This window comes from Lissotriton helveticus, chromosome 1_1, assembly GCF_964261635.1.
Source record: "Lissotriton helveticus chromosome 1_1, aLisHel1.1, whole genome shotgun sequence".
Lineage (NCBI taxonomy): Eukaryota > Metazoa > Chordata > Amphibia > Caudata > Salamandridae > Lissotriton > Lissotriton helveticus.
In genome coordinates, this window is record NC_136057.1 from 1,443,703,878 (window position 1) to 1,443,720,840 (window position 16,963).

At 44.3% G+C, this 16,963-nt stretch overlaps 1 protein-coding gene across 1 annotated transcript in view; it reads right to left on the reverse strand.

Annotated features, from left to right (window-relative positions):
* Nucleotides 1-16,963, reverse strand: part of LOC144773298 (uncharacterized) — a 247,026-nt gene that overhangs the window by 209,569 nt on the left and 20,494 nt on the right. Inside the window, exon 5 of the mRNA XM_078658242.1 lies at nt 9,200-9,248. Coding sequence (XP_078514368.1) covers nt 9,200-9,248 — 49 coding nt within the window. The remainder of the gene's footprint in view (nt 1-9,199; nt 9,249-16,963) is intronic.

Genomic DNA, 16,963 nt, shown 5'->3' on the forward strand with positions numbered 1-16,963 from the left:
TGAATGACATCAAAATGTTGTATTAATTATGGTAACAATTACAAAACCTAGATCTTTGTTGGGAGTATTTGGTTTATTACTGGAAGCTTTATAGTCGTTTGTAAACACTGGGAAGTTGTGATAATTTGTGTAGCTGGCAAGATGTCTGTCAGTTAAACGGTCCCTGCTGACATCTGGTGTGAGCTGAAGGTCACACACTGGGAAGGACTGTGCAGCATTTCATTCTTCTGAGGTTTATTATTGAATTGCTATTAAATCACTTAACATTGTTATAGCTCTGAAATGGTAAAAATCGGTAGCTTCCTTTAAAAGAATTTCATGAAAGTCATAAATTCAGAAGTTTATAATGTTTCTACTGTATGTGTAAAATGAGGCGTCGCTTGTCTGAGGTTCAGCATAAACAGGGGCAGTGTTTGAGTCTCTGTCTGTCACTGGAAGTGAGTGCTGTTCTCGTGTTAATCACCAGAGGGGGGACGGGGTAGCAGTTGATCGTCGTCGAGTTCGCACCTCGATGTGTCGTGGATGAGTGAAAACACACCCGTGTGTGACGCTGACCTCCCAAGCATGGCCACGGAGCAGCTACTTGGGGGGGGGGGAAGAGGTAGGCCTCCCTAGAGGCACCCTGATAGATGGAGGCGCTATACCTATGTGAATAGCACACGGCGCCCCGGCTCCTCAACTCACGGGACGATATGCTAGGCGCTATACCGACGAGACCTCGCTATACCATGTGAATGACACAAGGCTCCGTCTCATTATACACCGGATGATCTGCTAGGCTCTATACAGACGAGACCTCGCTATACCATGTGAATGACACAAGGCTCCGTCTCATCACACCTGATGATCTACTAGGCGCTATGCAGACGAGGCGGCGCTGTACCATGTGAAGGACTCCAGGCGCTCCGTCTCAGTATGTACCGGATGATCTGCTAGGCGCTAAAGGCAGCTTTAGGAGCGACGGTTCTTTGGAAAAATGCCCGTCTGCTTTTCATTTGCGCTACTTATCAGCAACTGATAGAGTTTAAGTGCTGAAAGAGTCTTTAAACTTCTAAGGTTTTATCCATGATAAAAGAGGAGCAAACTGGAATATTCACGGAACTAAACTGTAGCATTTTACATACATTATTTGCATAATGAATTCAGATATCATTGTATAAATAGGCAATTTTGTTGTAATAGCCTTAGAGCCGGTATTAAAATATGACATAGCTGTTTGCAGTTTAAGTTAAGTGCTAATAAATGAGGAATCTTCAAATCTGGATATATTTGTGTTGTATTCTCTTTTGCAAGTTTATAAAACGGGTCTTCAAAGAGGCCTTTAAGGAATCTAGATGAAGAATGGGCTCTTTTTCAGTCGGAATGATGTTTTCTCTGAAGTTTCTTTTCTTAGCATCGTGGATGTCGTGGTCAGAGGTCTGCAAAATTGGAAACTACCGGAAATCGCAGTGAGTCACGTTCTCCATCGGAAGAACTCTTTTCAACAGTCAAAGGCTGTGCTTTATTTATTTATTCGGAGTTTTCTAGAGTGCGAACATGACCCTTGAGTATCAGAGCGTTTTATAATATAAACACTTTATCCACCAGAAATAGCAAAATTTGGCACACGCAGAGAGGGACGGGCAAATGTTGCTAGAGTGCGGCGCCGGCAAATGATACTCGCATTTGTTAATGGCGATAAATATTGAACTATAGAGAATACACTCACCTCTCCTCTCCCTCCCCAAGCTCCGTTATACACCCCATGGTTTTCCTCCCTCGGCCAGTCCCAATTCCTTCAGCCAGGATTCTCGCATTCGTTAATGGCGGGTAGAGACTAGAGAGGCTGGATCAGGATCTGACGTCACGCCCGAGCATCCAATAATGGATTGCCCTGCGGTGACCGGCCAATCCTGGCGCCTAGGGGGGCTAATGGATACTCGCCCTGTGTCGCCTTTGAGAAGCCGGGGGCTGCGACTAGCTAAAACAAACACCCTCTTATGGGGAAACACTAATGCGCCTGCGCAGGCAAGTTTCTGCCCTGCAAGTCACTTGCGCGCTATATACCTTGGCTGGCTGTCTGCTGCTGCAGCTGAGTGCGTCACGTGGTCGTGGACTGTCACTCAAGCTGCGCAGAAGTCCAGACCAGCCCCCCTGCACTCCCCACTCCTGATTAACTCGGGTGATTCCCGGCGGCGCTCGGTCAAACTTTTTAAAGAAACAGTGACAGTGACACCTGTTTATTTTATTGCAGCAGCGCGTCCATGGGGCTTGTGGGGCTACGCCCCTACGCCCCAATGGACGCACCGCTGCTGCCCCTGTGACCTTAATCTTTGTCCTCCTCTGGTAGCTTGATGGTGTTGAGTGAGACTCTGCTCAGAAAGTGTATTGTTTCTCCTAGAATCCAAGGATCAGAGCTCGGGAATTCAGATATTCATTTCATGTGTGGCACACATTTTGATGTAGTCTTTCTATCAGTGACCCGTTGGACTTTTCCTCCAGAGCCATTTCCTTTTATTGCTAGGACTTCGAGAGAAGGTCTGTAGCACCAGCAGAGAGAGACATCACATCAGGCTTTTGAAATTTGCCGTTAAATCTGAGGTAGAGAACAAGCCTAGGACACACAAACCTTGCGGTTATACTGTGAAGAGAGGAAAAGTTGATGGACTTCCCACTGAAGTGAAGCAGTAGCTTGAACGAAGGGACAGAAGCAGGGTACTCTTGTCGTAGGCCTGTGTTGAGAATGACTTATGGAAGTGATCATGTAGCTGGCTGTGAGAAAGCTGAAGGTCCAAAAAATGCTTGTAACATTTTAAAAACCATATCTGTTTATGAGCCTGCACTCCCCCCCCCCCCATACCCTGTATGATTTGTCGGGAACCATATTCTCATACTCCAAATCCAAGGGGAGTAGAACAGTAATTGTAGTGTCTCGCTTCTTTAACCTGTTCACCCTGATTAACAAATGGTGTGAACAATTAGTCTATGCACATAGCTCTGGAGATGTTTGTTAAAGACTTTTGCAGAGAACTGCATAACTCCAATTGGTTATTTTATAGCGCTGATAGCAGGACAATAAATACAGTTTAATATATGGAAGGGGAATTTAGGATCCTGTCTTGGAGGGTAGTGAACCATGAGCCTGATCTGAATTACAGTTCGGTTTTAAAAGTTCCCAGAACCACTTGTAGTTTGGTTCAGATCTTAGCTTAAGGGCTCCAGAGTCTCTGCCCTTGTACTCCAAATGATCTGCTTCTGTATTTCATTCTTTTTAGGTATCATTGGTTAATCAGATGGGCAGGCACTGATTGAGTAAAGGTCTCTAGTTGGACCATGGTGAGGCGTACAGCTTTGGTAGCTGTGCCGGCCATTGCACTTAAATTTAATCCCAGCATATCTGGAGAGCCAATGCAGTAACTTAATGGTTGGTTTGATGTAGTCCCGCTTACAAACCTGAAACCAAAAAGAATCACCATATTCTTTAATAATGTTGAGGAAAATATGGTACCAGGGCATGGCGGTGAGTCAGGTATTGTGAATTTGGATCCGACTCACAGATCACTACACTCTCTTGTCTTTTCACCATACAAGTACAACAAGCATTTGGTGGGCTATTTATGGTTTTCATGGTGGCTGGGTTTAAAAGTTATGGCTCACATAACTGGTAAATTTCATGTGTGCGCAGTTTTTTTCATGATCTTTACAGCACTGTGTCTGTTTCTGAATGCAATTTCAGATTTTTTTTAAAGCAAATTTAAAATTTACTTCTGCTGTTCCTTTCTGTTTATATATAGATAAATATAACCTAGTGGGTTTTCTATTGCAGTGCAGCTGTTTCATTGCATTATACTATATTGTAGCAGACGATGTCCAGCTAATCTATGTACATGCATGCAAGGATTTGTGTGCAAATCAAAACTAATTAGCTCGTTCAGTCTGTCTGGGCGTAATGGTACCTCACTTGCGCCACAGATGCTTGAATCCCCCGCCATTCCTGCCTATATAGCTTTGTCATTGGTGTGGCTGTCTGTGGTGGCGAGAATGAGACAAATAATTAATGTAAATTACCTCCAAGCCAAAAGCAACACAAACCTGGAGGAAGCGCGGGCAGGAAGCACTCCCCTGCCCTAGTAAAGTTCCCTGCCAGCCATCCATTCCTGGATGCAGGCAAACTATCTCTAGATCAATGACTGTTAAGCGGCAATCCGAATCTGTAAGGCTCAATCACAAGTTTGGACAACCACCTGGTCCAATATATTAGGTTGACGTCCTCTGGGTATTCAACTGATTAATAGGTTTTTGATGTCAGCACAAGTCCAGGTCATTTCAAAAGTCTTTTGTGTATCAATTTCTCTCAGAAAATGCTCCCATTGCTAACTTATTCGGAGCGTGGTATTTTGATGGTATTGTTACTAGCCCATTGTTTAGATTTTTGCAACAGTTTTTTTGTCTTGTCCTACCTAGTACCTGATTGTTCAGTCGTGACAGCGTCAAAATGCATTTGCCCAACTTGCTCTCATTATCAATCCTCATCAGCACTTTTCTTCCGAGGTCTAGACAGCTGCGGCCTGTGCAGGTAAGAGCAATGGCTTTTTTTTAAATAATTAATACGTTAATAAAAGTTATTGTAATTTATAATGGCAACAGCTTAAACTTGTGTAAATAACTTTTGTGAAGATTATGTTCAGTGTATTTTATTGTGACCAAAATCCAAGAACAGAAGTGAAATATTAACATCTTTTGGTGACATTTGTAATATAGCTTGAAACATTGAGAGAACATATTTGAACCAGTTGTTGTTGAATGGTTGCACAGATTGATGCTGTGGTGGTACTTGAGTCTTGGTTACCTGGTAGCGCCTTAGTTTGCAGCATTACCCAGACCAGGAGTAAACGCCCCAGCAACCAAGCCAGGAGTAAACGCCCCAGCTCATCTGCTGCATTTTTGGCAGACTTGTCAGACCGCATGCAATTTATGTGTAAATAATTAAGGGAGAGGTGCTAGGGGGAGCCCCTTCACTCGTTTTTTGGTCCAGTCTACAATTACAATACATAAATACAGATTTCTAAGTATGCTTTCACCAAATTAGCTTGTTGTTTTCACAAGGTTTAAAACACCTGAGCCATGTAAATGGTTTGAAATAAAGGAAATGAAAGAAGTCAATTTGTTCGTTGTGTTTTGCTCGGCCCATCACTAAATATGTTTTCCATGCGCTCTGCTCCCTTAATTATCACACTGAATGAGTTGCTATTTTCATCATGTGGCTGAACCTGTAATCTGTGTGTAGCAAAGGGGTGCTATGCTGTTGGAAACCTTGCTGAAGCTGATAAGCTGGAGGGTACTTTTAATGCCAATATCGGAGTCTGTAATAGGACGGAATGTATGAAGCTCTGTGGTTATACTGAATAAGCAGCTACCTATGTTATGTCATCTATTAATGTAATAACTGCACTTTCACAATTGCTTTATTAACCTTCCTGCTTTCTCAAATGTGCTTGAAAATGCACGATTTTTCTTCTTTTTTTTCAAAATTTTCTTGGGGGGGGTAATCCCCCCAAACCCCCCTTTTGGGGTTCGGGCTCGCTCGCTACGCTCGCTCGCTGCGGTGCTGTATGCAAATCACTTTGCGCCCCACCACTTTATAATGTCACCCACCGCCCCTGTGTACTCCTCCCTCCCTCAAGTCCCTGCCCCAAGCTTGTCCATTGCATTCCCAACTGATGCTCAGCTTTTTTTCTTAACTCATTCTAGTTCCTCCAGTAATCCTCCTAAGCTCTCACCATTCAGCAGCATTTAGTTTTAGGTAGTCCCTGCACCCTCTCTCATTGCTCACCCACCTCTCCTTATCCCATCCTTTCCTTTCCAACCCGGGTCAATCGTTTCTTCAAATGCACTTTTGCAGAAATTATATTTATTTATTTAATTAATTTATCTCTCCAAGATGAGCATCTTGGAATGTAAAATACAAAATAAATGTCGAACACTTCAAATAGTGATACCTGGGTGCATATATGTCATCATATTGGGCAGCCATAGCATCATGAGATATACGTGCCCCTATGTGGTTAGGCATGCATGCGTCCACTTCATTGCACATTTTTTTCTTCTCATCTACATAAGCCATCCATTTTTTGCAGATACTGAACAGCATTGGCAGAAAACACTTGCAAACACTGGCAAAGCCAACAGGTCTTCGTTGATAAAGGCAAAAGGCAAGACAAGTTTGCTTTGCCAATGCTTGTTTGTCATATAAACAAAGAAGAGTTAACCGCAACAGCCTCACTGCCATAGTCTCACAAGAGTTTTTCCAGAAATCCTCAACTGTCAAAAGCCTGCAGCAGTGTATATCATCTCCACTGGGACAGCTTGGTGGGTAGCATTATCATCTGTCCACACCTGGGTATTCACTGCCCCAAGTGTGTAACGCCTTAAACTGGAGAGAGATTGTTGAGTAAATGATACTGGTACTACTCATTTTTTGCTCAGCATGCCTCAACAGACTGGAACCAATCCTATTGAACAGTGAGAACAAATGATCCTTTGGATAAATAGACAAATGTGAATTGTATTAATTGATGGCTTAAATATATTCCCATTCTGCACAGTGTAGGAGGGTAGTAGAAAATTGATTTTTTCACAGTTTTGTCTTATAAAAACTTGATATAAATTGAAAGTCGATTTGATTCTGATTACTACAATGGCGTACTTTAAATACAGTATTATATTCTTACATATATTTGTTTTATAAAGGATTTATAACAGGGGCTATACCACAGTGTTTTACAGAGAGACTTGCAAAAATGTCTTGTCTTGAAAAAGATGGAATATTAATAAAACCCATTGAAACACGTTGACGCATCGTTTACATAATCCATGGAAGTAATTGGATCTGTAGATACCAAAAGAAACAGTGTATCCAGGCCTAGTTATAAAATGGTTCCATTGGATATGTTTTATGAATGACAAAGTATATTGTCTAATTTTCTTCTCTCTTTTTATGTTATGTAATGTTCTGTTTATTTGTACCATATGGTTGTGTTTTTTAACAATTTTATATGAACTGTTGTATATAGGATGTGTGCTGATTTTGATGAAATACTGTAATATGTAAAAAGGCTTTTTTTATAAAAAAGGAGTATTTGTGATTACTTTTGAGCGTCATAATATAAACAAAAAAATGGGGGGTCTATTGCATGGGCTGTATTATTGCATTTTTTTTAAAGGTATGAGTCTAATGTGAGTTGAGCTTCTCGTTATTTGGCTTTTTGCATATCCAAGGGATCGCTTGTTCTCACTCATCAATAGTACCCTATTCCCTTGGTAGACACACTAGGTCCCTCTCTTCTCTTATATATCAATCCTATTGAATCCAGAGCGGCTCGAACAGCTAAGCCAAGTTTCCCCAGAATGGGAAAACAAGCAACCCAGAACATGTCTTGTCCTTGGTGAGCCTCACCAGAGAGGAGCAGGGTGATTGAACGTAATTCTGTCTGAGGTCTTCTTGGCTGTGGAGGTGTTCAGCATCCTTCCCTTGTACACAGACAATGTGCTCTTGCCTAAAGTCCAGGGATTGCATCAACAGACATGTACCTATCACCCCTATTCAAGGTGAGATTCACATTGCATTCATTCTGCCAAGGGGCCACCGGAGTGCTCAGTGCCCTTTAAAAACAGCTGTTCTCAGCTCAAGAGTGATAGTAAAGTGAAAGAGGTGTGGCGCCGCGGCTAGGGTGACTGACTCCGGAATCTGGGGATCACGGTTCGATCCCCAGCACCAGCGGCAGATTATCGCAGCACCATGTGACTCTGGGCAATAGCTTGCTTAATCTTCCCGACGGCCCCCAGCGCCTAGAGACCCTTACGGGTGATTGTGCGCTTTACAAATGTGGATTATTATTATTATTAGTAATTGATTTGCGTGTCATCAATGCCCCATCACTTACAACCTTAGGTTAGAAACTGTTGTTTGTGCTTAAATCGCCTATATCTCATCTGGGTTGTATTGTACTGTAATTGTGTTTATATAGCGCTTACCAGCGCTTCATACCAGGCAGCATGATGGACTGGACATGCATTTTATTCCACCAGACATTTCCCCGGTGGGCTGGAGCCCTCGGAGGCCAGGTTTTGAAAGCCTGTATAGGCAAGTGAAGGTTTCAAGAGAGAGAGAAAGAGAGAGAGGCAGGGGAGAGAAAATGCGATCAAATAGGGAGAAGTGAGAGAAGTGTAGGAGAGACAGAGAATGAATGGATTGAAAGAGAGAGATAGTGCTAGACAAGCATGCGCTGGTTTGACCTTTTTTGCCAGGCTGCATTTTGTTCCCCAGTCCAGCCCTGGCAGCATGCTGCTTTGGAGAACCAAAGTTAGTTGTTATTCTAGTGGTTTTTAGATATTGTTGGTTACTGGGATTAGTCTTGTGCTGTCAAGGAAATTATTCTTTGCATTTACTCCAGTTTCTCTGTGTGGTTAGTAGTAGTTAATAATAGCTAGGTGTGATCTTTAGAGGGTGATATGTGAGTTCATGCAGATGGTTGGTGTGATTAATAGATGAGCTGGAGAAGATTGAGCATTCTGGAAAATGTCAAGCGAATAGCATTGATATTAGCAAAAAGGATGTCCTTATGGAGCGCTTGAAACAGAAAAAGAGAGACAGAGAATGGGGGATACAGATGAAGACAGTGAAATAAGTAGAAATACACTCAGAGAGAGAGAGAGAGAGAGTGAGACAGAGAGGGGTAGAGAAAGGGCGAGAAAAAAAGAGGCAGATGGCCCAAAAATTGATTGAAGAAAAAGACACAGCTAGATCCAGGAACAGGCAGATAGAAACATTCAGCAAGAGGGAGAGAAAGGGATACAGAGTGATAGAAAAAGATGAAACAAGAAACAAAGGAGAAAAATACAAAACAAAAAAGAGACTTGCAAAAGGTCCATGAAAAGACAGACGGGGGTAAAGCAATAAAATAAAGAATGAGTCAAAGAAATGAAAGGGGTACAGCTTAAGACAACTAAAGCGACAGAGCTAAAGACAGATCAAGAGACAAAGAAAGGGGAATCAGGAAGAAGCAGATAAAGAGGGACAGAAAGGGAGATATAAATATAGAAATAAGGAGTCAGAAAGAGGCAGCTAGAGAGAGGTGCAGATATAAAAGAATGAGACAGACAACTGAAAGGCCAATAAAAAGTTAGCTAATTAAACAATTGAGGAGGGTGAAAAAATTACCTCAGTGAAAATCTCCAACTTGCCACCTTCGTCGACTGGAACACAGATTCTAAGGGCCAAATACATTATAGTGAATTCAACAGGGAAGGGCCACTCTCCGACTCCAACGCACACACCAAGGCAATATGCAGCACAGAGCACAGAGCTGCTACAGCTGTTGCTAGAAGCTACACCGCTAACAAACATATACGCTCTTCATGTTATCACTGCATTCTCTAGCTTGCCCTTTCAATGTATAGCTGGCATTGGAGCCAAAGTATGATGTATTTGTTATTGAAGAACAAGAATTGGCAACGACAATCAATGTTGCCTTTTCAACCTATTGGCTGTATCAATGACTTTTGGCAATGCTGTGCAGGATTGGCAAAACAGGAAAGAAAAATGGCACGATGATGCAAAGATGTGCTTTTGTATATACATCAGGACAATGCTTGCGGCCACCATGCATATGTGATGAATTATGCGTTTGAATGTGTCATCTTGCCTGTGCATGCATATGCACTAATGCACGTGTAGTTGTATTTCTTTTTTTACTAACTGTTCCAAGATGGCAGACAACACTTGAAATGGTAAAGAAAAAAATGAATTTTTGATCAGGCAAAGGTGCTATTTAGGTCGAGCCTGGGCAGCGCATGCACTGCTCTGCAAGACATGCTGTATTCTAGTATGGACATGAAGCCCCGCCCGCTCCCTGCCCATATTTTTCATTGGCTTGTGTCATTGTCCTACGTAAATGCTGGCTTCTGATTCGTCATTAGGCTTGTTAGACCCTCCTTAGTACTGCCTCGTCTTCGTTTGTAACCTCCCATGAGGACTGTCCCTTTTACTTCTGTTACACAGGATGCTTTATTTAGTCTGTAAGCACTATTTTCTTTAATGAGTTTTGTCCTAATGCAGGCACAACATGCTTTCCTGCAACATTCAGTGTGCCATGCATGCTTTCACTTTCCAAGCACCCGGGACAGTGGCGGCTGCTTCTTTGAAATTAAATAGGTCTCACATATACAAGAATTTGGGCAATTGGCATTGTAAATGACAATGCCTTTTATTTATGTGCTAATTATCCAAACAGAAAAATAAAAGACATTGTCACTTACAATGCCAATAGCTTAAACTCTCGCAAATTCGAAACATATTGCATTGCAAATGCTTGTTTAAAACATAGCAGCCCAGAAGCAAGGGGCAGATGCTGGACCCCTGAAACAACTGAAAACAAAACATTACGTTGGGATGCATGAGGCAGTAGAGCAACAAAAAAAATGGATGGGGGAAGCAGGTGTGGGAGAAGTCAATGCATGTGTGGTAACAACTGGAAGTAGACGGAGGAGTAATGGAGGAGCTTGAGGTGGGGAGAGAAGCGACTACATTTCTAAAATGACCATGTGATGAAAAAATGGATGTAATGGGATTAGGGGAGAAGCGCATGGAGAGGGGCAGCTATTTAATAGAGGAAAGCGGCACATGCAAGAGAGAGAACAACCTAAAAACATGTCCTATCATGGAATGCTAAAAGAAGGAGCAAAAAGTAATCCCCTGAACGTGAGTAGAGGAATGATACAAGTGATCCGATCAAAGGGTTGGTAAAGAAGCTAGGATTCCCGGGGTGGGGGGTGGTGAGGGAGGAGCAAACAAATTACAGTAACAAGAAGCCAAGCAAAGGTTAGCAATGGGTGGGTTCTAAGCCCACTGCAAGTTTTTGGTATGTTCTACTAGAGGTCCATCGACACCCAAGAGCTAAAAGCTGTCTGTGTGCGAGACTTAAAAATCCCAGTCCTTTTCTGCTTTAGCTCTCTGGTCTTGTTCAATAGTCACAGCATCTTATTAAAATCAAGATTACAAAAAAAAGGCTGTAAAAGAAAGTGAGTGAATGCAAATACTCTGTATTTTCATCATCGCATTGCGACCAGAAACAAATCTGGCAACCAACTCTGTATAAGCTCATGATGGTTTGTTTGAGTGATTACATTCAGCTGCATGGTTGAAAGTATGGTGGATGATGATTTTAGACAAAAAGAAAACTATGTGTACATTTTACATTGCTGTGATCCACTTATTATATAATATGCATTATGCATTATTTGGAGGCAGTGAAAGGGAGTCTGTGAGATGGTGAGGCCAGGAAAGAGATAGAGGGATTAAGTGACCATGTTCTAGTTGTAGAAGGGTTATGTGTGCATTGATGACACTCTCAACCCTGTTTAGTGAGACGATACCTATCAGAGTGTGATTTTAGAGGGTTGAAATTGCTTGAGGGACATGAATCTAGATGCACCACAGATACCTCAAGGTGGCCAGGTGTTTTTGATTTGAGGTGCATAAGTTTCGAGCAGGGTCAGAACGGATTAGTTCCTACCCGCAGCACGTCTTACAATATTAGACGACTCTTTCGCGTGCAGAGTCAGGCAGTGTCCCGGTGGTCACGTTCGGGGTGTGTCATCCTCGACCTCGAAAAAGCATTCGACTCGGTGGAGTGGCCCTACCTTGCGCTGGTACTGGAAAAGTTCGGACTGGGTGCGGCGTACCTCCGAATGGTGGAACTCCTCTACTCAGCACCTGTAGTGCGGGTTCGAACGAACAGGCTCTTCTCGGACCCAATTCGAGTCCGCAGGGGCACGAGGCAGGGGTGTCCCCTCTCCCCACTGATATTCGCGCTCATGATGGAGCCACTGGCGACACTACTGCGAGCCTCTGGTGAGACGTGGGGGATTAGGTTGATGGATGGGATGCACACAGTATCGCTCTATGCTGATGACTTGTTACTCTATGTCAGGGACCTGACCTGTTTCCCCCGCGCACTAACGGACATCTTTCGAACCTTTGGCGAAATGTTGGGGTTGCGCGTCAATTGGGCGAAGTCGGGAGTGTACTCTTTTGCAGCAGACACCCCTGAGTGTGATGTCGAGGTGATGGGCGAGCGACTACTATGGTACCCCACAGTATTCCGATATTTGGGGGTCCGTGTGTACCGCGACACCGCAGACCTACTGGATGGCAACCTCACGAGGGCGATTTCCTCGCTCACAACGCAAGTTTCCTTCTGGAACACTTTTCCGCTGACAGTTTTCAGCCGTATTGCTCTGGCGAAGGCGATCGCCTTGCCTAGGCTCCTATATTTCTATGCAAATCTGCCGGTCTATGTGCCAGTTCGCACATTTCGCGAACTGGACACGTTGCACAGGCGATTGATTTGGAACAAAGGCCGTCCCAGGGTGGCGTTGAGGACCCTTTATGCTGCGACAGAGAATGGTGGGCTATCGGTCCCGAACCACGAGCTGTATTACTTGGCTGCGCAACTGCAGTGGGTAGCTTACTGGCTGAGCGGGCGCAATCTGAGTGACACAGCCACTACAGAGACTATCATGTCGATCTCCCAGATCCATGCACTGTTTCATCCTTTGGCTAGGTCACATGTTCAGGACCAACTCCACCTGGAGGTGGCGAGGAAGTGCTTCCTCAGAGGCCTGAAACTTACTGCAGCGGTAAAGCCGTACGCACCTAACCTGCCATTACTGGGCACACCCTGGGGTTCCGAGATACTCACGGCACCCCTGCTGGACTGCTGGGGAGCGGCTGACTTAGAAAGCTTAGGCGACCTATTTGCGGATGGTGCGCTGCTTCCTTTTGAGACGCTAGCAAACAACACAGGGTTACCGGTGGGGCAATTCCCGACTCACGCAAAACTACTACACACCTTGCCGAGGGCTTGGGGACCACTGGCGGAGGAACCACCGATTCACCTGCTTATCCAATACTTGCATGTGATGGGACACGGCTCTCATCTCGTATACTGGCTTGCTCAAGCGTTGCACACACATACACATGTCTCCCCTCAACGCCTACGGGACAAATGGGCGACTGATAGGAGACGGGACTGGACTGACAAAGAATGGGCGAGAGTGCTGGCTGGATCGCAACATATACCGCGTAATGCACGCTTCAAGGTTATACAGTACTACGTGATCCAACGAGCATATCTGTCCCCGGACAAAATTAATAGGTACTTCGGACTCACTGCGACAGCATGCCCTAAATGTGGCCTTGTGGACGCACAGTTTTTACATGTCCTTTGGTCCTGTGCTTTGCTGCAGCCTTACTGGTCTGCAGTGTCGACTACCTTGGCGAAAGCGACGGGGGGCACCCTACCAACCACCTGGGAAGCTTGTCTGTTGGGGTTATTTAGAAGAACGAAACAGACGAGGGTGCGAACGAGATTCTGGGATCTGGGGTTGATCACGGCAAAACGTCTTATTACTAGGCGTTGGAAACATCATGTGCCCCCTCAAACGGTGCAGTGGCGGCACTCGCTGGATAATTGGGCGAGAGCTGAGAGTGTGGCATTGCACCGAGAGGAAACGGCGGGGCTTAGGATGTATCCTATTGCGCTGGAGTGGGATGGTATCCTGACGACCTATCACCAGGTGTGTTTGCAGAATGGGATTGCGTGAGTGACTTCCCCATGCTCTCCATCACCACTGTCGTCTTTGCTCTCGCGCCCGCCCCCCCCCTCCCCCTTTGCTACTTCCCTCCTTGCTCCCTCCGCCCCCCCCTCTCTCGACACGGCATTTCCCACATGCCCTGCTATACATAAGAAGTCTACCGAGCTCACCATGTTCCCGTCACCAAGTCATACTTAGTCTCACTCCTCTCAGTATCCCAAGCTCCACACACACACACGTGATCGCGGTTAGGCACCGCCTGGTTAATGGTTTCCTATATGTTTAGGATTGTTCCTTATGGTTGATAGTTTTCGATTACAATTTTGAATGTGCAATTACTTGGCAATGTAAACAACTGACCTGCTTTTCCGGTCATGGTATGCCTTGAGTGCTATATGGAATTAGACTGGGCTATGCAGCCACTGCACAGGGGTTCTGTGCATCAACGATAGACACTGCCACTACTGGACGCTAATGTATTGCGCATGTGCTGGAGCTATATGAACCTGTCATGCTGTTTGCTCGTGCTCCTGTTAAGTTGCCCCTTTGCTGTCATACCTCCACGGGGGGGTGGTGATTCGCGAAGTCTGGGACTTCCTGTCTTATGTAACAGCGCCGTTTATTCGCAATGACTGCATATGTGTATTCTGTACTATGACAAACTACAATAAACATATTCAAACAAAAAAAAAATACGTTTCGAGCAGGGAGTAATGGGACAGGATTTGGTATGGGTATGTTTGAGAGGTGCCAGGACAATCTTTAACACAAGAATCAAAGGTTTGAACGGAACCCTGTTTTGGGGAAAACAGCAAAATGTGATGAAAGGCCTGCAAAATTATGCGGTACTGGCAATTTCCAATTTAATTCAATCTTTCTTTATTTCAGTCCGTGGACCGTAAAAGAACGTTCACAAACACATACAGTATGTAAAAAACTGATTAAAAAGCTAACACCCAGATAAAACAAGATAAGATTATTGCAGTAACAGTTAAAAATCAATCAGTATTAAATCCATTACTGGATCCTAAAAAAAACTTTAGCCCCCACCACATAGAACTTAAAAAACAGGATACAGCATAAACAATTGCCATTTGAGTGTTGTATTTTAGGAGCTTAAATGCTTCTTTATAGCGTCATGTACCTAGGTTCATGCACAGTTGTGCCAACCATCTGTGTCTGATTTTTTGATATCCAGGACAGAAGAGAAATATATGAAATTCGGTCTCCTCTCCCCTTCTGCAAGCTGGGCACCACAGGGCAGAACTGCCGGACCATTTGTTAGTAAATGCACGCAAAGGACGAGAGCCGTGCCTGAATTGTACGTACAGATTCCTAGCTAGGGCCGGTTGTATTTCATCTAAGCATGGCTCCAGATTGTACGTATCCTCGATTGCCAAAAAATTTGGTGTAAGGGAACCAGTGGCAGAGCTCTCATGGAGTTGGGCGAATTTTCAATTTCAAGAGATGCATTCCACTTTGTATTTTTGTCTGCTGCACCACATCAGATGGGGAGCAGCCATACTAAATCCATCTTGGTCCTGCTCCATTAGGAACAGTCGAGCCCGAACTGCCAGGCCTCGTCCACTCAACACAGGGACACAAGCAATCCTAGAACGGTGTCCATATTGCTGGAACTCATCAACGAGGTGCAGCTTGGATCCTAAAGCACAATGAGCTACGTGTCTCACATCAGGGCACCCGTCGTACTTCCAAAGACACATTCATTTGACCATATCCTTGGTGGATAAGTAGCCCATTGGGTGAAGTACGAGAAGGTCACTATTTGCGATGGAGAGGTTGGAACTGGCACAATTGGCAAATTTTCTAACTTTATCAAATAGGTAAAATGAGTAGAGTGGAATGCCACCGAGACCAGTGAGCAGGGCCGGCTTTAGGGCAGTTCGACTGGTGCAGCTGCACTGGGTGCTGATCTGGGGAAGAGGTGATGACCTCAGTAGGGCGCTGTGTTTAGCAATAACTTATGATTTAAAAACACATGCTCCAGAGTTCCTTGTGGGTCCAGTTTTCAGGCAACCATTAAAAAGGTATAGATAACATTTGTGATTAGAGTTCCTGCTAGAGAGCGAGATCAGAGTTTTGTCTAGTGGCAGTTTTGAGTCGCCATACAGTGGCGCAGAGGATTACTGTGCCTGCTGCAAAAAAAATGATACCATGCAGATCACAGAACAGTTTTTTATGTGGATACCTGAGTGGACTACTGTGTTTGTCACAGAGACCCTTTTGTCACTGCAGTTCATAAGATACAACCCGAAAATAGAACATTGACTGTTACAAACTGTCATCAAAGAGCTGCATGCAAACTGCATAAAACAGATACGACGTTATGTTTTCCCCCCAGTCTTTAATCATCTATTCCTACTGTTGCTGAAAAGAGTTTGTCTGGGTAGACATACATTCTTATTAGTAAAGTCAGCCTTTACCAGCGCTTTAAAACAAATGAAATGTATATGAGAGAGGGGCTATGGAGAGAAAGGGGGCACTTTTGCTGGGTGGTCATGAGGTAATTCGAGTAAGAGGTGATAGGGGTATTGTCCCACCAGGCACCGCCAGTGCTAAAGTCGGCCCTGCCAGTGAGACAACAGAATCCATATGCTGCAACCATATTATACCTGCTTTAAAGTCCCCCATCTGGCTACCAGTTGATGCAAGTATCCATCTGGAAATATTGTGCATGATGCATGGAACCCTGCACCATGAGACACATGGTACACCGAGGTACACAAAAGCTCAAGATCTCAGGATGTGGACGATCCATACGAAGTATAAACTCTAACTTGCTGGAACAACCGAGATTCAGAAAAAAGAAGACCTATGCCAGTACTTTCTCCAGATCTGCGTCGAGAATAGGGAATTCTCTCCCACCAGAAGTTCGATCGAACCCATCGTCAAACGGTTTCAAGAAAAAGGTTAAGAGGATTTTACTACGCAGATTCCTAACATAACAAAACGGTTCTAACCTATTTCAACTCTGAGACCCTCACATCACTGTCATTTTGCTCACCTAGAAGCAGAAATCCCTGGACGCACTGGCATGACACCTGAATGGCTATCTTGGATCACAAACTCTCTCTTATGATTATTATGGCTTAGGTTTATGGAAGACTATATGTTATGTAACGGGTTTTGGGGGCTGCTCTGTACAGCGCTCTGATCTCAGTTCTCTTGTCGGGTGATATTTTACCATTCAAGCTTTCACAAAGCCCGGGCAGCTCAAATGCAATGCCTTGAACGCCGTGCAGCATGCCTTAAATCTGCATCTTTGCGCCACAGGCACAGCCAGTGGAGGTCCTTAGTCACCTGTGCG